At 35.7% G+C, this 22,095-nt stretch overlaps 1 protein-coding gene across 11 annotated transcripts in view; it reads left to right on the top strand.

Annotated features, from left to right (window-relative positions):
* Positions 1-22,095, top strand: part of SNAP91 (synaptosome associated protein 91) — a 155,308-nt gene that overhangs the window by 77,545 nt on the left and 55,668 nt on the right. For all 11 annotated transcript variants that reach the window (XM_055137165.1, XM_055137163.1, XM_055137168.1 and 8 more), the window contains exons 10-13: positions 9,080-9,150; positions 15,450-15,477; positions 18,378-18,487; positions 20,539-20,657. In XM_055137165.1, coding sequence (XP_054993140.1) covers positions 9,080-9,150; positions 15,450-15,477; positions 18,378-18,487; positions 20,539-20,657 — 328 coding nt within the window. The remainder of the gene's footprint in view (positions 1-9,079; positions 9,151-15,449; positions 15,478-18,377; positions 18,488-20,538; positions 20,658-22,095) is intronic.

Genomic DNA, 22,095 nt, shown 5'->3' with positions numbered 1-22,095 from the left:
TTTTGAACTTAGACCTACCAATATCCCTGGAAATTATTCTGTCTTATTTTGCCTCACTAGTGTATTATCGGTAGAACTAGTATAAAGATTTCCCAGCCATAATTGAGTTTCCTTTCTAGCTTATCATCTCTTTTTGGACTTAAATTAAAAATACATATTGAGTAATGTTTTAAAAGTTCTCTATCAATGAAAGTGACTTTTTGTACACTTAGTAACCCAGGCATTTTAACTGTTCTTCCTATTTTTTCTAACTTTCAGCATGACATGGGTGTGAGAGAGTGGCATCACGGGGAGGCTCTGATATTTTACTTTTACTACATTGATTCTTATGTCCACCACGAAGTAGAGGAATTTTACATATAAAACAATCTTTTCCTTAAATAAAAAAAGATTTGTTCAGGATTATCTGTTAAGCAAGCACTTATTTATCTATTCTCTTATCTTGTTATCTTTTTCTTGTATAATTCCAAGAGCATAGTGTATGACTCCTAAGATGTAAAATCATGATCTCCACTTGGTTAAAATTACTGCATGGTAATTTTACACATTCACACTTGGCAGTTACTTAATTAGTTTCACACTTTAAATTTCAGTCCCAAATGTATCCTTTAACTAAAGATAGACAAGATAGTAGGACAGAATATAGAGCTGCTGTTATATGCCTTAATGAATATGAGTTTTATCACCTTTGTAAATTAAAAGATCACAGTCATCCCATTGTCCATCGATTTGCTCGAGCGGGCACTAGTAATGTCTCCATTGTAAGACTTGTTGTTACTGTTTTTGGCATATTGAATACGCCATGGGTAGCTTGCCAGGCTCTGCCGTGTGGGTGTAATATTCTCGGTAGCTTGCCGGGTTCTCCGAGAGGGATGGAGGAATCTAACCCAGGTCCACCTCGTGCACGGCAAACGCCCTACCCACTGTTGCTATCGCTACAGTCCATAAACTAAAAAGTCATAGTAATAGAAAAAAAACTAGTGAAAGATTATAAGCTTTTATACTTATTTTTGTTTTGTCTTTGAGCCAAACCTGGTGGCGCTGAGGTCTTACTCCTGCCTCTGTGCTCAGGAGTCACTCCTGGTAGTACTCAAGGGATCATATGTGGTGCGGGGAATCAAACCAGGGTTGGCTACATGCAAGACAAGGACTTTACCTGCTGTCCTATCTATCCAATACCCCAGTTTTAATAATATAAAAATTCATTTAATTATTTACCATCTTTGTACAACCTCAAAAAGTTTTTATCTTTAACATAATGTGAACCTTAATTTTTTAATTTTAATTAGATAAACTCAAAGTATGATCTCTGATATTAAAATACCAATTAAAATACCAGTTAATGTAAAATTATTAAATAAAATTCACAGTATAATTCGGTATACTATTGTGTTGTAATTTTTGTTTTAAAATTTGGATATACTTCATTATGTAGACAAAATATTAGTATATAATAGTATTGATATATGGGAAGATATTTTTCAGATAAAGATTAATGAAATTTGCAACACAATGAAAATCAATGTGATTTAAAGTTAATTTTAATGGTTACATTGTAGTTTTATAAAAATAACTCAAGTAACACATGTTTACCTAAGAAAGATGAATATCAAAATGTTTAGGTCAATGAATAACTTTTAGAAGTGGTAAATTATAATCTTCACTCAACCCTAGATTCCTGTCTATCACGATAGAATGAAAGAAAAACTAGATTGTTGTTAGAGAAACTCTCCACTATGAAAAAAATAAATTGGTGTGCATTTGTCTCAGTTAAAGGTATGAAGCCAGTGGCTCCATGATACAGCAGATACCTTACCTGCGTCAGATCTGTGGGCTCCTTTTGATGTGCTCCTCCCCTCACCCTCTCCCTAGAGTCACCTACCTGCCGCATAAAATGCTCCCACCCCCAAGCACCACTGGGTGTAAACTCACAGCAATTGTGACAAAACACGCCAAAAAAACCTAAGTACTACATTTTTTTACAAAAAATGATTCACATACTTGGGTTTAATTTTTAATCGTAAGATAATTTTTGTAATTTATGTAATCTAACAAAAACTTTAGAACATAGTATTTTATTCAGAGATGCTCTGTGTAATAATAAGAGGTCCCAACCTTAAAAAAATAAAATCTTCCCCTGATTCTCATAGAAAGTTGGTCTGATAGGGAGATTCACCAGAATCTGCCATCACTATCTCCTTTATTATGACTTGAAGAGCCACACAATATAAGTAAGTTATTTAAAAATGACTCATACAAAAAGAGTCTCTGGCTCATATCTCCACTGTGTGAGATATCCACTGGGGGTATGAGCCAGTGAGATACAAATATTGTTTCAAGTTTCCTAATAAGTAACCGAATTGTGTTTTCTGTTGAAAACAGGAATGCTAGTCCAGCAGGTAGGACATTTGCATTGCACTTGGCTGGCCTGGATTCAATCCCATACATTCCATATGGTCCCCCAAGCACAGTTAGGAGCAATTCCTCAGTCTTCGACTAGAGTAACCCCTGAGTGCTGCAGGGTGTGGCCTAAAACAAACAAACAAAAACAAGAAAAAAACAAAACCTGCTCCTTAATTTTTATTCAGAGCCTTTTCCACAGATGTAATGATGGCTTTTAATTGAACTGGGGATTTAGACCCACTCTGACTGTGTGGTCACATCAAAGCTGTAATTTGTGAACTATTTTTCGATTTACTGCTTTAGATAGTATTGGGTAAGAATTTATCTAGAGGTGGGCCTAAAGTACCAAAAGGGTGGACTCTGTTTTAGCACTTCGGAACTGGGGAGGGTTCTCCTCCCTTCAGGCTTTTCTGTGACCAGCATCACATTGACTCTAGCCATGGTAATGACCAGAATTGTCCAACATGGAAAAGGAGGTGGAGATGAGAGGGCTTCCTATTGACTGCAGATAGAACAGGGAGCTCATAACTGAAAAGGTATTAGAATCCCTTCCACAAAATAGAAAAGAGGAATTTAATGAGTATCTTTTAGGATGTAAAAGGCATAGTAAATATCAAGGTGGTGATCTGCAATCCATTGAAAATAGAAAGGATGGGTAAACAGTCACTGTATGACTGAAATGTAAAAATGAAAGTTATAAGTTTGTAACTGTACCTTATGGTGATTCACTAATAAAAAATTGAAAAAAGGAAAATGGGATATATATATTATCTTTGCATTTAAGTCACTAATATAAGTGAATATTTTTTAAGGTTCAAAATTTCTATTTTGGATAAGAAGTAAATGTATCAGAATTGAAATGTTTCTTCTCCTTTTCAAAAGGTTTCTTAGCTCCAATGATAAAAATTTTTTTTTATTTTTAATTAGTGAATCACCGTGAGGGTACAGTTACAGATTTATACATTTTTGTGCTCATGTTTCCCCCATACAAAGTTCGAGAACCCATCCCTTCACCAGTGCCCATCCAATGATAAAATTTTAAGTGATGTTTTGGCTGCTTCCCTCTCAATTTGGTTGATGCTTTAGAATGTGAATTGTAGGTTAGTGCTTATTTTTTTTTCATTCATGATGTTACTTATTCTGTCACTGTCACTGTCATCCCATTGCTCATTGATTTGTTCGAGTGGGCACCAGTAACTTCTTGTCCACCTCTTTATTCTCTTAACTCCTCCCCATACTGTTCGGTAATCTCTGTTTTGTAATCCTAAACCATGGGTTTGTAATTAATCCATACGGTTTCTTTGTTTTGTCATTATACCAGAGATGGGTGAAATCAAATGGCATTTGGTTCCTCTCCCTTCACCTATTTTGTTTAATATGATACTCTCAAGTTTTGTACAAGTTGAGACAAACTGCAAGATTTTATCTTTTTTTAGTACTGCATAGTAGTTCATTGTGTATATATGCCCAACTTCTTTTATTTTTCCTTTTTTTTTATTGAATCACCACAAACTACAGTTACAAAACTTTTCTGTTTGAGTTTCAGTCATACAATGATAGAACACCCATCCCTCCACCAGTGCACATTTTCCACCACCAATGTCCCCAGTATCCCTCCCCGCTCCCACTCCACCTTCTGCCTGACAGACAATTGCCGTTCTTACTCTCTCTCTCTACTTATGTATGCCCAACTTCTTTATTTTCATATGTCTTTAAACATTTGGGTTGTTTCCATATTCTGGTAGGTGCACTTAGCACTGCAATGAATATGGGTGGGCATATTTTTTTCAATAAATGTTATTTTTCTTTTATGTATAGAATAGATATATAGAAGAAAAATCACTGGGCCTTATGTAAGATTTACTTTTCAATTTAATTTTATTTTTGTCAATTTTTTTCAATTCTGTCAGGTTTTGGTTTTTTTTTTAAAAATACGTTACTTAGCACCATGATTGTTGTTCATAAGATAGTTATTATGGGCTTTCAATGTTCCAACACCAGTTTTGCCGCCCAAGTGTCCTTCCCTCCACCATTGTCCCTAATTTCCCAACCATTCTTCAAGCCTGCAGCTTTAGCAGACACACAGTAATTTATTTTATATTTCTTTTAAAACACATGGCTAACATGATTATCCAAAAAATGCTTTAGTGAAAGAAAAATTTTTAAAAATTATTAGATCTCACCATGGAGTTCTTAAGTCTTTGAGGATTTACTAAGCTATTGCTAGTTGAGCCTTCTGTGTTGCAATGTTCTTGTTCGTTGAGTTTAGTTGCCTTCTAGGTTATGTTTTGTGTGCTCCTACTTGAATTTCAATACTGTGGAATATGGAGGAATCCCCATACATGCCCAGAATCTTCAGGATCCAAACTGTAGAACTTGGATTCTTAGTAAGGCTGTGGGACGGGATTGTTGGTGTGGCTGCAGCAGTGGGATGAGGGTGGGGCTGCCAAGGCTTTGGTGGGGCAGGGACTCAGTCAGCCGCCCTCCCAAAGCCACCCCAGAGTTTTCAAGCAAGAGGCCAGTGTGTCTATGAAATTAAGCAGCTTGGCTTGCCTCTCCTTACATATTTTATTTGCAAATCTGAAGAGCAGGGCCCATGGGTCAAACTTTTTAAAGTAACTCTCCATACTGTTTTCTACAGAGGCAAAAAAGGCAAAATAAGATGGCATTCCCACCAACCAGTGAGTGAGGGTTCCTTTCTCGTCACATTCCCACCAACAACAGCTGCTTCAGTCTTTGGTATAGGCAGTTCCCAGTAGTGTGAGATCATACTGTTGATTGACTTGTGTTTCCCTGATAAAAAGTGATGTTGTACACTTTTTCATATGCCTCCTGAGCGTCCATATACTTTTTTGGAGAAGTATCTGTTCATCGCCTCCTCTGCCGCCCCCCACCACCATTTTGATGAAGGATTTATTTGGATTTTTTGTTGTTGAGTTTTCTTAATGTTTTATATATCTTGGATATTAGCCCTTTACTTGATGTAAGGAGCGCAAACTATTTTCTCCCATTCAGGAGGGTTTCTTTTTCAATTTATTTATTTGCATCACTTAAAAAGTGCTTACGTTAGTTTATTTTTTGATTTTGTTATTTTTTGCCAGTGTAGTTAAATAGCTGAAGACATCTCTGAGGTCCATATACTAGAGAATTCTTTCATTGTTTTCCTTAATGGATTTTATGTATTCTGATCTTAGGATATTTGATTCACTTTCATCTTACTTATCTTTATGTCCAGTTTATTTTTTAGCATGTTGCTTTCTAGTTTTCCCAACACTGTTTGCTTAAGAGGCTCTCCTTCCTCTATTCATGCCCTCAGCTCTTTTGTCATTGATGAAACTTCCACAGATGTGAAGGTTTATCTCTTCACTCTCAGTTCAATTCCATTGGTCTGACAGTCTGTCTTTACTCCAGTAAGGCACAGGTTTGATTAGTATGGGGCAATCCAAAGTCAGGAAATACAATGTGTCCCATATTCTTTTTCTCTGAATTACTTCTAATTGAAAAGTTTTATGATTTGATGGGCTGAAGCTATAGCCAACCGGTGTTCGATTTTTCCGCTCCTCTCGGAGAGCCCGGCAAGCTACCGAGAGTATCTTGCCTGCACAGCAGAGCCTGGTAAGCTACCCATGTGTATTGGATATGCCAAAAACAGTAACAATAAGTGTCTCAATGAGAGACGTTACTGGTGCCCGATGGAACAAATCGATGAGCAATGGGATGACAGTGACAGTATGATTTGATACACATTTTTATAGTTTTTTGGGGGAGGGTTTTGGTTCACACCTGGCGATGCTCAGGGGTTACTCCTGGCTTTGCACTTGGGAATTACTCCTGGCGGTGCTCAGGGGACCATATGGGATGCTGGGAATCAAACCCGGGTCAGCCGCTTGCAAGACAAATGCCCTACCCACTGTGCTGTCACTCCAGCCCCGCATTTTTATGCTTTAAATTCTGAACATTGTCGTATAAAATTTTATGGGAATTGCATTGAGTCTATATAATGCTTTGGGAATTATGGTTATTCAGACTGAAAAAGTGACTTCTTCCACTTTTTCATGAACATATGTTAGTTCTTTGCTTTCAGGTGTCCTTTTCTATTTCTTTCAATAGTGAGTTTCTTTGTATAGATATCTCACATCCTTCATTGAGTTTATTCTGAGAATTTGAATCACTTTTAAAGGATATTGTCTTTTCATTTCCTTCTCATTTAGTTTGTTATTGCACATAGCAGTGCAGCAAATGTCCATGATGTGTGATTTTATTGCATGCTTCTTTGCTATATTGGTTCATTGTTTATAAGTTTTTAGAGGCATCTCTTGGGTTTTCTATGTTAATTATCTATTTCCATGAGTTTATATCCACTCAAGTGGTTCCCCAGCCTGTGATCTGTCATGGAAATTTTTCCATGGTACTGGAGAAGATTGTAATCTGGATTTTTGGAAGAATCTAATTCACATCTCTTATTCCTATTTCATTCAATTCCTCACTTACGAATCTTGTTTTCTTCCTGATATTGTATCTGGTTCATTTGTCTAATGATGAGATTATGGTGTTAAAGTCTCCCACAACTATTGTGTTGCCACCAGTGTAACACGTCAGTTCTATTGGCAGCAGAATCTTGCCTCCCCTTCAGTTTTTGCATATATGTTAATAAAAGTTAAGTCCTCTTAAGCCTACCAGTGTATAATTCATCCCTCTTTTTTGTTTTGACTTTTCGGGTCACACCCAGTGATGCACAGGGGTTACTCCTGGATCTGCACTCAGGAATTACTCCTGGCAGTGCTGGGGGACTGTATGGGTTGCTGGGAATCGAACCCGGGTTGGCCGCGTGCAAGGCAAACGCCCTACCTGCTGTGCTATCACTCCAGCCCCATCATCCCTCTTTTTTATGATTTATAATTTTATTTCTGACACTATAGTTTACAAAAATGTTATTAGTAGGGTTTACTAAGTAAAACATTTCAGTATCACACCCACCATCTAGAGTGTCTGTTTCCCTCCACCATTGATCAATCTCCCCACCCTGCCCCCTCAGTCCCTGTTACTACCACTAGTTGTAAACTTCCTACTGAACACCTAGTTCTAGATTTCTGTTGCCTTTGGACATTTGTTATTCCCTTACTAAATTTTTGGCATCTCACTTATGAAGGAGATCTTTCTATGTCTGTCTCTTTTCTACCTTCACTCAGCATCATACTCTTCAGATTCATCCACATAGCAACAAATTGCATGATTTTATTTTTTTCTTACAACTAATGTTGTTCCGTTGTTTATGTGTAGTGCAGTTTCTTTATCCAGTCATCTGTTCTTGGACACTTGGGCTGTTTCCAGATTTGGGCTATTGTGATGAGTGCTGCAATGACCGAGTGCACTTGTCTTTTCCGATTAGAATTCTTGGGTCCTTGGGGTAAATGCCAAGATGTGGAATTGTTGGGTTATATGGGAGATCCTTTCCTAGTTTTGCTGAGAAGTGTCCATATTGTTTTCCAAAGATTGGAGCAGTCAGCATTCCCAACAGCAGTGATTGAGGGCTCATTTTGCCCTACCTTTATGCCAGCACTGGTTATTTTTGTTCTTCGTGATGTCTGCCAGTCTCACTGTTGTAAGCTGATATCTCATTGTTTTTATTTGTTTTTCTCTGATGATAAGCGGTGAAGAGAAATTTTTTCATACATCTTTTGGTCACCTGCATGTCTTCTTTGAGGAAGTTTACTCTTTATGTTTTTCCCACTTTTAGCAAAAATTTTAATTTGCTTCTATACATGTAGTATATAGTGCAGTTCTATAAATTCTCTTGAATTGTATGAGCTATTTAGCAATTTAAAAATGTATTTGGTATTGAAGAACAATTATCAAAAGTATGTGTATCTATACAGATATAGGTTTCACCCTTGAAATGTTCTTCTTTGAATGCCTATGTTACTGTTAATATCCAGAATGGTTAAAATTAATCGAAAAAGATAAAATTAAATTACTACTGCTTGAAGAAAAGATGGAGTGGAATATTTATATGAAGATATGTGTTCTTTATCACCACTTTATACTGGCAAAGTGCTATTAAAAACAAGATTCTAGAGAATTGTATCATTTCTTTAATGAAAGAGTTGAAATTTACAAATCTGTCAGTATATAGCAGCCTATTATTAACCTTATTTGCTAAAGAAAATCTTATTTTGCTATTAAATTTCTAGTTTTCTTCCAACAATTCTCACTTACCTTTCTCTTACAAATATATTTACAATGTTTCTTAGTATTTCATATAATATTAAATAAGATTTTACTATATTCCCAATGACTATAAATTTTTATTTTAGGCACTTATTTTTAAATTGGATACAAATGTGTGTTCTTTATGCACTGTGATATTATGGAAATGTATAGTGAACTTCATGTAATCAAGTTTACTATATAGAACTTATATGTAATAAAAAGGACTATTCCATATTGTAATCACTATGCTGAAACCATACTATAATGCTATTTGTTATGCAGTGGAATTAAGTACATATAATATATGCCTGAGAGTTCTTGACATTTTAATTTTTAAGAGCCATAATAAACTGGGTGAAATTTTCTTACATATGTGTTGGGGTTCAACCACAGATCTCTACCATACAAAGTGTATTTATTTTGAAAGAAAGCAATACAGATGTTTATTTTCACTTTCTTATTGTAGGCTCCCAGCAGTCTTATGGAGACCCTTGAACAGCATCTAAATACATTAGAAGGAAAGAAACCTGGAAACAAGTATGCATTGGTTGTATTTTCCAAATGAGAAAAAAATATTAGAAACGTTCTTTATATGAATAAGATTTATCACAATACAACTTATACTATAATAGTTTAAGGCATACGTTATGGTAATTCTGAGTTCCCTCAAAAAAGTCCATCTTTTCCATTAATTTAGGAAAGTGTGACCTTCTGTATAGGCAATCTGTATAGGTTAATACACCAAATTAGTAGGTTGCATTGATATTGATAGAACTTGATGCTGCTACATTTGCCTTAAAAGAAATTCATACAGAAGAGAAGTTGCTTAAAAATGTGAGACTCTTTAACTGGGTATGAATTAAGTGACTTATTATGACAATTATTATGACTTATAATTCATAAGACATTGTGAATTTAAAGCAAGAACAACTTCACAAGAGATCTTAAATACACTGTTGTTAGAAATCTGGAAGAACAAAAACAAAACTTGTAACACTCAAGTAAATCCCTGGGCTCCAGAGTCTTCCATCCAAACCGTTGTCACGTCATATTGCTGACATTTTACTCAGAGATGTTTTTAGGGAGAGAGAGAGAGGGAGAGAGAGTAGCAATCAGGAAGCAGAAAGTACAGTTCTGCTGAATTTTTGTTCTTGTTTGGGCACTATTTTCATGATTATACATTAAATATGTCCAGGTTCCGTTTCTTTTCTTCTTAACAACATGGGGCAAACCTGGTGTTGTGTAGTGTATGTACCTCACTCACTCTCTATTTCTGCTAGTCTTGCATGTCTACTTACTACCTGTGTCAATCTAGCACATACTGGGAGTATCTTTTCATGGAAACTTTAATTATGCACTGCCCTGTGTTATAGCTACTCCCACTCCCCCTCCTCACCCCAATACAGATATGGCTTAAATGGATATCCTGGGAATGTAGCACACCATACCTCCTTCTATGGAGCCAATTTTGTTGGTGATACCAGTTTTATGTTCCAGTTAGATTGTCAACAGAAGTTAGTAGACACTATAAACTGATCAGTGCATGACCATAGGCAAATCATGAATTTTACCTGTTATCCAGACATCCAGATGCAGTTCCTTTCTGCTTTCTTTTCTCTGGGCATTTTCCCAAAAACAAGTGTCATGTCTTGATTTTACCCTCTTGTTTCTTTTTCTTTTTTTTTTTTTTTTTTTGCTTTTTGGGTCACACCCAGCGATGCTCAGGGGTTACTCCTGGTTTTGCACTCAGGAATTACTCCTGGCAGTGCTTGGGGGACCATATGGGATGCCGGGGATCGAACCCGGGTCGGCCGCGTGCAAGGCAAACGCCCTACCCGCTGTGCTATCGCTCCGGCCCCTCTTGTTTCTTTTTTTTATTGGTGAAGCATTATCTTTTCTAAATCTTTTCTGTCATCTTTTCAAAGTTAGTTTAGAAATTATTGCGTGCTTTAAATTTTCAGTGATGAGTCATGGTAAGGGTAGGAATGTCTCAGCAGTTATACTAAATTTATTTGGAGTACTGGAGGGACAGAGCACGCAAGGGCTCACTCCACATCTTTATCATATCTCAGGCTTAGCTCCAGCTTCAGTGTAGCTGGGATGATCAGCCTTCTCTGCATAAACTGATGACAACCAAAAAGATGTGAGAGTGTATAAAATTACAATAGTAGATGATACTCTAGTTATTGCTGGGACCATCCTTCATTAGGGTTTCTGAGAAGCCAAATGAATAACCCAGGAGTTAAGCAAAGAGGTCAAAAGCTTGAGAGGTGTCTCTGCTTTTGTGGGAGAAGGACCTCTTTACCTAAGGAAATACACATTCCCCTCAGCCTTACAGTCTCTTCTTTGGGCAAAGTAGATCAGGGATGTGGCAGGGTTCTCTGCACACACTCCCCTTTAAAGTATTCCTGTATGGGTGTTTGAGCACTGTATAACTGAGACTTTAACCTGAAAGCTTTGTAACTTTCCACATGGTGAATCAATAAAAGAATTTTTAAAAAATTAAAAAAAAAATAAAGTATTCCTGTAGCCTGCACTGGTCCAGTTTCCCCTTTTTAGATCTGTTAGTCGTAGAAGAAATTGCTTTCTAAAAAATAAACCAATTTCAAAGCTAAATTCTCCCCCTGGTGGCCACTGCAAAAAAAAATTTTTTTTTTGGAAAATACCTTAAAACCCAAATTTCTAAGAGTAGTGAAAATTTTTTTAAATCATCTCCCATTTTGACCTCCCATTTTGAACTACCTTCTACTGAGAATAACTGTTTCTCTGTACTTTCAAATAATTTCATGCTTGTCATAATTCTCTGAGTTCACTGAGACTGCATTTGAACTTTTCTTTTGTTTATTCCCATTTTCACAAAAAACAAACTGTAGTAGTTAACTCTTTTCTTCTTTGTATGTTTGTGCTTACCTGGGAACTTAAGTGAAGGGTGAGTACTACATTGAGTGACTTTTTGCATTTGGTTATTACCAAACAAATGCAAAAATCACTCTTAATATTCCGCATTTGGTATTTAGAGCATTTCAAGATGATTTCTGTCTCTTTTACACATCAGTGGTTTTCATTGTACTTTTTTGGTGTCCCAGATAAATAGTTTTACTTTTTTTGGTCTTATTGGATCAAGACTATCACCTATGGCTACATATAGTCCTCTATTATTTTAGAAATCAAAGATTATTTTATTTGTTTTTTATAAATTTTCTCATGGTATATGGACATGGAGCCAAAAGAATATTTTACTTTTTAAAAAGTTACTTAGAGGTTTTTGTCTTCCATTACCAGTATGAAAATTATTTTTACTTCAAGCTGAAGTAAGTGGATATGAAATATTTTTCAAGTATCTACTAATATATGTGCCCTTTGTATTTAGTGCTTTATAGTTGCTTATTATCACTTTTGGAGTTATATGTAATACTTTATAAATAAACCTTAGTATATTGCTTATTTCTATAATTCCACAGAACCAGAGAAAAATTTATTTTATTTTACATGTGGGTTAACTCAGTATTAAAGGTACAAAAAATCCAAGATAAACTTGTAATTTGAAATATTTGATAAATAATTCAGATCAGTGGGTATCTTTTCTAGTTATCAGTCATAATCAAAACTATTATAAAAACAAAATTTCACCATTTCACAACTTGGTATTAATATCTTAGAAATAAACTTTCTCATTTGCTATGTTCATCTTGTAAGACTTTGTGAATTTATTTGTACTATTTTACAGAATTTAGGGTAGAATACTATACAGGTCATTCATACTCTCCAAAAATTATATTAGTGCCTTATTTTTCCTAACTCGTTTTACTGTGTATTTTATTTCTCTATTTGAAACTATTAAAAGAAAGAAAAAAAGAAACTATTAAAAGAAATATAGGTATTTAAAATGTTCTTATCTCTACATAAAAGCCAATAGCATATTTTTATAAAGGGTAAATGACCGGTGGTAGGGTAGAGAGTCAACTAAGAAAAGTAGAAAAAAGTGACTTAGGAATTGTGTGAGAGGAACAGATATGGTGTGCTTGGCTATGTTTTCATGAGGACACGGTTAGCGCACGAAATGAGCACAGGCTTCCAGGCTTGAGGCAGACTTGGAACAGTCTTCAATCACCTTCACAGAGAGAGATTTGGGCAAATTTGTTGCTTCGTTAACCCTCAAAGCCTCAGATTTTAGTCAGTGACTAATTATGCTTTTCAAAGTGTCACTCAATGGAACTAGATCTTGCTCTCACATTTTTTTTTTTTATGAAATTGTGGCAAAGGCTAAAACTGATCCATAAGAGGAACTGAGGTCACACATCCTGGCAGTTTAGTTCACACACACAGAATAACTGAAAGGGCCCTCTCACATGTGCTCAGGGGCCAAGAGCCCTCTCCTCAATAGTCGGTCAGTCTGGTTCCACAATTTGTGCTCAGTCCCAGAGGGAGATGCAGCATAGCTCAGTGGCTCTAGGGACATTAGCACAACCCTCGTGAGGCTCAGTGCCCTCCAGTGCTGTATGCTCTGGTGCTCTATAGGCCATATGGTATCAGGGATCCAACTTGAGTCCTTGTGCATGCAAGGACTCCTCAGCTATCTCCCTGGTCCACACAAAATAATTTTTCATGTTTCTTGTTGATATATTTTTATGTAGGGTGCATGTATATATATAATACACATACACATATATATGCACATATACATATATATTTGGGGGATTGGGGCCTCACCCAGTGCTCAGAGGCTACTTCCAGTTTGATTCTAGGGGGTCACTCCTGGCAATGGTCAGGGGACCATGAGATGCTAGATATCAAATTGGCATGCGAAGCATGAGTTCAGCCCAATCGAGATGTCTCTCCAGCCTTACATGTTTATATTTTTATATAAAAATTAAATATTATATTCTAGTAGATAAATATAATATTCCATAATATAGAATATATAAAATAATTGTGATAATTATAATATATATTAAATATAATATTCTAGTAGATACCTAAGGCTGGGTGCTGTGTAAAATGCTGGGGATATAAATAATGAAATAAAGGGTTACCACCTTCAGAGAATTTAGAATCTAGTGAAAAATCACAACAGACATCACAACAGAAGGATCACAACAGATGCAGTGTTATAAATGGATGGAAATGATTTTCATTTGTTTGCTTAATCCATCATGTTACTATATATGAAATTTAATAAATTTTTTTGCAGTTTAATAGTATCTTTTATGTGAAAACTTTGGATTCTTGTGCCAATTAGAAGATTTTATATCCATATTTGAGCATAGTTTTTCTATAGCAGCCAGAACAATTCTATAATTTTTACTGTAACCTTTTATCCTTTATAGTATAACTACATGAGAAATTTTCATTAGTTTGTAAATACATTTTAAAAATGTCTTGCTGACTTCTATTTCTCTCATCTGTATTAGTATTTCTTGTTGTATGAGTACCACTAAGAATTGATTCAGGAAAATTGCTTGATAAATTCATTTTAATTATCTCATTCTGACTATAAAAGATATTCATCTGACCCTGACCAAGTTATAAAAATAACTAGGTAGAATATGAATTGTTCTACATTTAATAGAACAATTAATAATATCATACAAAGTTCAATATCTAGATATTTGCTAATTTTGTGTTGCTACTGATACACGTGATATTTTATCTGTAAATGAATAGAAACTCATCTTTGCCATTTTATAAGACCTGAATTCCTAATTGAAATTTACCTTTCTCTATTTTGTTTTATTAATACTTTATTTCCATAAAATCAGGTCAGTAAAATTAAACTGTTTAAGCTGTTGCACAGCATCAATACTCACAGTAATCTAACTGTTTTTAGTATTCTGTTAGATTCTTATTTTTTTCCTCATTCTCTTAGAAACAAGCATTGAAGATAGTGTTATTTTCAAGCTTCCACTAGTTCCACTACAGGCAGGATAATGGTATTTTTAACAGATAATTTTCATGACAGCCACATACACAGAAAAATATTCACAAGTGTGTATATGGAAATTGAAATCCATGTTAATGACAGGGCATACAGGGATATTTCCCCCCCTAGTGTTCATTTGATGCATCACAAGTTATGATGGGGTGAATCATATTGTTCTCTCATCTTAATGAGTAGTTTACCTTTTACAAGGAATAAATTGAAAGTTATCATTGATTCTATGGTACATTGTTTTCCCCATTTTGATTCAAGATTTCAGTTTGGTTAGTTCATTTTCTATGAACATGGACAATAATGAGCAGTTCAAAGAATTGTGCTGCCAGGGCTCAGAGTTGTAGGCCACCGTTTAATCTCTGCTGCCTCCTGGTCCCCACCAAGCTGGTCCTGATGACACTATGTCCAGGGGACCTTTGCAGCATCACATCACTGCGCCTACCCAACCAGGCTCTAGCAGAAAGAACCTCTCCTGCACCACACAGACACAAAGGGAACTTTTTTTTTTTACTAGACTTGTAGTAATTTTTAATTAATTTTATGTATAAGTCAGTTGATGAAAAATATAAGATGTAACTGAGTAAAAGATTAACATTTTTTAAAAATATTTTATTTCTGGAGCTGGAGCGATAGCACAGAGGGTAGGGCATTTCCCTTGTACATGGCTGACCCGGGTTCAATTCCCAGCATCCTATATGGTCCCTTGAGCACCGCCAGGAGTAATTCCTGAGTGCAGAGCCAGGAGTAACCCCTGTGCATTGCCAGGTGTGACCCAAAAAGAAAAAAAATTATTTTTAATAAAAGTCTACATATGCATACATAAATATGTGAATGGATTTTATTGTCAAACTTCTGAAAATATGTTCTTGTGTATCCAGTTTTAATTTTTTTTATTATTTTTTAGATCTGGTGCTCCCTCTCCATTAAGTAAGGTAAGTTTGTTGTTTTAACCCTGTGAGCCTCTGGGGGGTTTACAATAGGTGGCATTGAGTATTTTTAAATTTAGGGACAATGATCACACCATCCATTTCCAGAATTTTCTTTATCTTCCCAAATTCAAAATCTGATAGTCTTTAAATACTTAGCTTCCTATCTTATATCCCTCCAGCTTCTGGAAACCCCAGTTTTGCTTTCTGTCTCTGAATTTCACTTCTCTTGGCACCTCAGATAAAAGTGATTATCCAGTGTCTTCGATTTCTGACTTGCTCATTTTATTTAGAATAGTATCTTTAAAATTTATTGGATTCATATGGTGTATGGCACAATATCCATCCATTTTATGGTCAAGTGATATTCCATTGTGAAATATTTATATTCCACATTTTGTTCATTGATCAATAAATACTTGCTTTATTTCTGCCTGTTGGCAATTGCAAATGATCAGGTTATGAGCCTGGGTGTACAGCTATTTGTTCAAATCCTTGATTTGGATTCTTTGATACATATCCAAAAGGAATTGCTGGGTCATCTGGTAATTTTACTTTTTCAGCTTTTAGAGGGAAGGTGAGTTTTGATGTATTCTCTAGTACCTAAGATTTTTTAAGTTTAGTGTAGGATAGCAGTGTCTCCTTATCCTGTCTGTTTACTTCTTTTAAATAGTATAATTCATGCATTTATATTTAAAACTAAAACAAATGGATATACATCATTAATGCATCATTAAAAAGCACTTACACATATTCTTAATCACAGCCCAACAATAAGTAAAGCACATAATATGATAGATGTTTTATTGCCAGATAAATTATTGGAGATGGGTGTTTTTTCACAAGCATGAATTCGAAACAGTCTGCTGTCATCATTTTTCTATTTCTTCTTCTACTTAATTTTTAGCACGGTGAAGGACAGGGCTAGGGTTGACAGTGATAAGTGTCAGTTTGAATTTCAATTATGCCACTGTGTTTTACAGACCAAATGTAATGAAAGTATTCTTTAACAAATTTCCATTTTATTTTATTTATTTTTTTAACAAATTTCCATTTTAAAATTGCTGTCCTTACAGTCAAAAGAGTATCATTGTGACGTCACTGGTAGTTCCCAGACACCTTGTATTATGCCAGTACCTGGCTTTCTGCCTAACAGTCCCTCAGGGAACTTGAACAATCAAATTATTTATATATATATATATATATATATAAAAAGTTCCTTGTGATTCTGATATACAGCTGTCTGGGGCTAGAAAGCTCGTACAAAGATTTAAGCTCTTGCCTTTAATATAGCAAGGATCAACACCCAGTACCACACATAGTCCCCTGAGACCCACCAGGAGTGATCCCTGAGCACAGAGCTAGGAGTAAGCCCTGTGTGTGGCCTAGAAACAAGCAAGCAAATAAATAAGTAAAATCATATCACTATGTGAAAAAAAATATAATAGACAGTAGGGAATTTGTCATCTCCTTTGGGATGGTCTATTTCTATAGTTTTTGCAAAATTGAATTTGAATTGACTTTTTTTGGTAGTAGGATAATTCTGGTTGTTTTCCCAGTGATCTCTTCTCTTCAGAGCTTGGTTTTTGAAGTTAGTTTTTGATGCATCTTTAAAGGCCTTCATTTCTGCATTTGCATTGACTGACTCATTGCTTCCATGAGTTCTTGGTGGTGTTTTTTAAGTATTACTTTCTAAGCATTTTTACATATACACATTAAAAGATAATTTTTTTGAGGAGTTGACAGTATCCACAGTGGATGAACATGCAGATTAATTTTAGTCATTTGTATTGCCGTGATAATATTTTGCATTCCATTAAGGAAATTTGAGTTTTTGATAAAGAGAGAGGATTGTGTTGACATATTTTGACCAATAGTATTCGTACTGCTTATAAGACTGTCTTAGTTGAAAAGATGACTACTTGGCACTTGTATGTTTATTGAAATTCATTTTCTTTTTAATAATACTTTTTGGACAAATATACAGTACAGAAATACTATTTAAATCTTGAAAAAGCTGAAATTTTTTATCTTCTGTTTGTTTTCTTAAAGTTTGTTTATTGATGTCATTACAGAAATATTTATGAAAGTGGGTTTATCCTTTATGGAAGTGGTTTTTGTGTAGATTATTTGCTATTACCTTTCACTTGTAGAACTAAATATTTAAGATATTTCATTAATCTTCCTTTTTTGAGTATATGTATACGTAAATAGACCCAAAAGTCAGTTGAATTAAATTACTATGTAAAAGTTATAAATTTGTAATATTTTAACTGATTGAATCCTCATCTTAAAAATCCTTATCTAAATCAAAGACAAATGCATGCTAGTTTTTATTGCACAGTTTATTGCTAGCTTTTATTTTATTTTAGTTTTATCTCTATCTTATTATTGAGAGGATATAGACTTGATACTTAAGTTATCCATAACTTGAATGTTGTTTTTGAATTTTTCTCTGCCATCTGTAAACTGTCTTGTAAAATGTCTGGAATTTAAAGGCACATTTAAAAAACACAACCAACTCATATTAAGTTTGTTGATAATGAGAAAGAAAAGAATGATCTTGGTTCTTTAGCAGTTTTGATCATTTGAAAATTTTTTCAAATTCTTACTCAAATTTTTATCAGGAAATCTATTTAGCTTTGGTTTTAAATGCGTTCATAGAAGCTATTGCACCATAAACCCAAATATTTGTATTATAATCTTATACAAATTACATTTACACTTTAAATTTGAAAGATATTTTATCCAGTATTAATTAGTACAGATCTTGATTTCCAGTCTTCTTGTTTTTTTTTCCTTCTCCCAAAACAAATTGCTGGGAATGTTGTGGGTGCATGTCCTCTTGTTGCTGTGTCTTGTAGATTCGTATTTGACTAGAGTGTGTTGTACATCTTCACTTTCAGTCTTCTCCAGTCACAACTGTTACGTCTCCTAGTTCTACACCAGCTAAAACTATTGACACGTCCCCACCGGTGGATTTGTTTGCAACAGCATCTGCAGCTGTCCCAGTCAGGTTAGTTAATGAGCATGCAGTGAGCTCATTTTGATTAGGCTTCTGTTTCATTTCTGTGTGCTGAGCCCAGATGATTAAAAAAGATGTAATGTGAGATATTGAGTTAGCACAGTGGGTAGGGTATTTGCCTTGCAAATGACCGACCCAGGTTCGATTCCTCCATCCCTCTCGGAGAACCCAGCAAGCTACCGAGAGTATCTAGACCACACAGCAGAGCCTGGCAAGCTACCCGTGGCGTATTTGATATGCCAAAACCAGTAACAACAAGTCTCACAAGGAAGACGTTACTGGTGCCTGCTTGAGCAAATCGATGAGCAACGGGATGACAGTGACAGTGACATAAAATAAACACTCTCAGATCTTACATAGTTATCAAGGCCTGTAACTTGAAAGGCATCAGAGAGACCTACCCTATGGAAATCACCCTGTTTTCTCACACATTTGGGAAAGGAAGTGAAAGAATGTTGTACACTTCAGGGTCTTCTGCAATTAACTAATATGGGAAAAGATTTCTTGTGTGAAATTTAAAGGATATGGTCTATTTTTTCAAAGTCAACTCTGTGTTTACTTGTTATACCTTGAGAATATTTTTGCACTGTGACTCTGCTTATGAATACCTATATTTAAAGTTTGAGGTAAGCGGTAAACCCAAATATTATACCCTTGTTAACTGTGGATTGCAGAACTTTCTTGGTTCTACTTTTCAAAAATCAAGTCATTTATGTTTCTTTATAAAATAAATTCTTATTTAATCTTATTTTATGAGAGCTTTGAATCAAGGCTTAATGCTAAATGTTTTCCTAGACTAGATTATTCTAATGTAGTAAACATCAAAACTGGTAATGCTTTTATGGCTCTTGGAATTTTTAAAAAGCAGTAGGCTCTCTCCTTCGAAAGGTACTCCTTGGAACTGAATGCACATGAAAAACATATGGGTCTTGTTGCAATTAAGATTCTGACATATTAAATATGGACTAAACCTGAGATTTTGTATTTCTTTTTTTTTCAAATTTTATTTTATTAAAGCACCATGAGTTACAAAGTTATTCATAGTTAGGTTTTTGACATACAGTGTTTCGTTATCGATCCTACCACCAATGTCAACTTCCCTTCACCCGTTTTCCCAGGTTCCCTCTCCTGCCCCCTCCACCCCCACCCAGCCCCAGCCTGCCAGCTGGGCATGAAATCTTGTATTTCTGACAAGACACAGGATGCTGTTAGGCAGATGATCATGCTTGGACTAGCAAAGCTCTAAGTTTTTACTTGGGACTTTGAAACCTGAGAAAAGCATGGCCCCAAAAGGGTAAGAATGAAATATATTGAAATATTTTTAGATGTGGCATTTAAAGGCATCCTTGATAATATTTTAGTTTAGAAAAAAAAAGATAAATCACTAATTTAGAATTCTTTAGTTTATATGTAATTTCTTCTCAAGACATAATTTTTTCCATACCAAAAAAATTTGGAAAAATTAAAATAAAATCTGTGTTTATTTTCATACTATTAAATCTGAAATACTATTAAATCCTTCAGTCACCCTCTCCAGTGGGACACAGAGAGTACACATGTATAAGAAAATTACCCCCTTGAATTAAGGCATTTAAGTTGCCCTTTTAAATTCTACCACATGATTTGTTTAGTGGCCCACTGCTTGAGCTGAAGTTTAATATTTTTATAATCTAAAAGCGATTATTGATAAGCTATGCCCCCTGAGTAAAATCTATCCCACTGTTAGTTTTTGTAAATAAAGTTTTATTGAAACAAAGGCTCATTCATATACTCATTCATATACTCATTCATATCATTCATATGATCCATGACTATCATAGTATTTAATGATACAGTAGCAAAGTTAAGTAATGATATGAGATCATCTAGTTCACAGACCTAAAAGGTTATCTGGCTTTCACAGTTTGCCAACCCTGAGTATGGAAGAACATATGCTCTCTTAATTTTAAATATCTAGAATCATTTACTTGCAGGCTAAATCTTTGTTCTTACACATTTTTTAGAATTGTGAGGTCTGATTTTTCCACTTAATTTTCTTTTAGCGCTTCCAAACCTTCTAGCGACCTCCTGGACCTTCAGCCGGACTTTTCCTCTGGGGGGGCAGCAGCCGCCGTGGCTCCCGCACCCGCGCCACCTTCTGGGGGAGCCACTGCCTGGGGAGGTGAGTGAAACCAGATCATTGCCATTTTCTATTTGACTATTCTTATTCATGCCGTAATTGGCATGTTTACCTCTCGATTATCCCAAGTGGTGCTGAGAGAAAATTAGAGAGAAAATTCTCAGAGAGGCATCTGCTGATCGAGGTATATATTGAAAGAGAGACAGAAAATGTTCATATATAGTTAAAATGTTCATAGTGTTTGCATTTTTAAATGTGAGATGAACTCAGTATTCTTTTCTTACAACAGTATTATAAAATTTTGGCTTTTTTTCTTTTTTTTTTTTTTTTTGCTTTTTGAGTCACACCCGACGATGCACAGGGGTTCCTCCTGGCTCATGCACTCAGGAATTACTCCTGGTGGTGCTCAGGGGGACCATATGAGATGCTGGGAATCGAACCCAGGTTGGCCGAGTGCAAGGCAAACACCCTACCTGCTGTGCTATCACTCCAGCTCCGAGATTCAGACTTTAGATAATTGTGCATTTTCATAAATTTAGGGGATACTCAAAGACAGCACTTCAGATTTGGTTTGTTTAAGTGTAGCCTCCTTCTTGAGGCCTTTAGGCCAGAATTGGTTTTATTCACATTATGGTTGGCATCATACAGTTCAAATCTGGGATAGATTATTCTTTTCTGATAGAGATATACTAGACTTACTAAGAATCACACCTAATTGCTGATTTCCTGTTTTATTCATGAAATTCAAAACAAGCTTTGGTAAATATTTGATTAAAAAGCATATTAAATATTTTTATTAATTATTGCATCAATCTCAAACCTCATGATTTTTAGTACCTTAAATAACTAAATACTTTGATAGTCTATTAGACTATCAACATAAATTTTAATTTGAAAATCTCTCTTACAAACATACAAACACATGAGAGAATATGCAAGATGAGAAAATAAAGGTAATATCTTCCCATAACAACAGTAATTTGGCAACTATCCATGGACAAAGCCCTTTTGAGGAGCTATTAGACCAGATTTAGAGGTGGCAAACCCCAGTGTGCCTAAGACCAAAAAGTGTTTTTATATTTTCTCTCCTCCCTTCCTTTTATCTCCCCTTCTCTCCCCTTCCCTTCACTCCCCTTTCCTTCCCTTCATTTCCCTTTTCTTCCCTCTCCTCCCCTCCACTCTCCTCACCTCTCCTCCCCTGCCTTCCCCTTTCCTTTTCTTCCCTTCATTCCCCTTCCTTCCCCTTCCCTTCCCTCCCCTCCCCTCCCCTCCCCTCTCCTCCCCTTCCCTTCCCTTCCCTTCCCTTCCCTTCCCTCCCCTCCCCTTCCCTTCCCTTTCCTTCCCCTCCCCTCCCCTCCCCTCCCCTCCTCTTCCCTTCCCTTCCCTTCCCTTCCCTTCCCTTCCCTTCCCTTCCCTTCCCTTCCCTTCCCTTCCCTTCCCTTCCCTTCCCTTCCCTTCCCCTCCTCTCCCGTTCCGTTCC

The sequence above is a fragment of the Sorex araneus genome, chromosome 4 (assembly GCF_027595985.1).
Source record: "Sorex araneus isolate mSorAra2 chromosome 4, mSorAra2.pri, whole genome shotgun sequence".
Taxonomy (NCBI): domain Eukaryota; kingdom Metazoa; phylum Chordata; class Mammalia; order Eulipotyphla; family Soricidae; genus Sorex; species Sorex araneus.
Note: the sequence above shows the minus strand (reverse complement) of the source record. Positions and strands in the feature narration are given on the sequence as shown.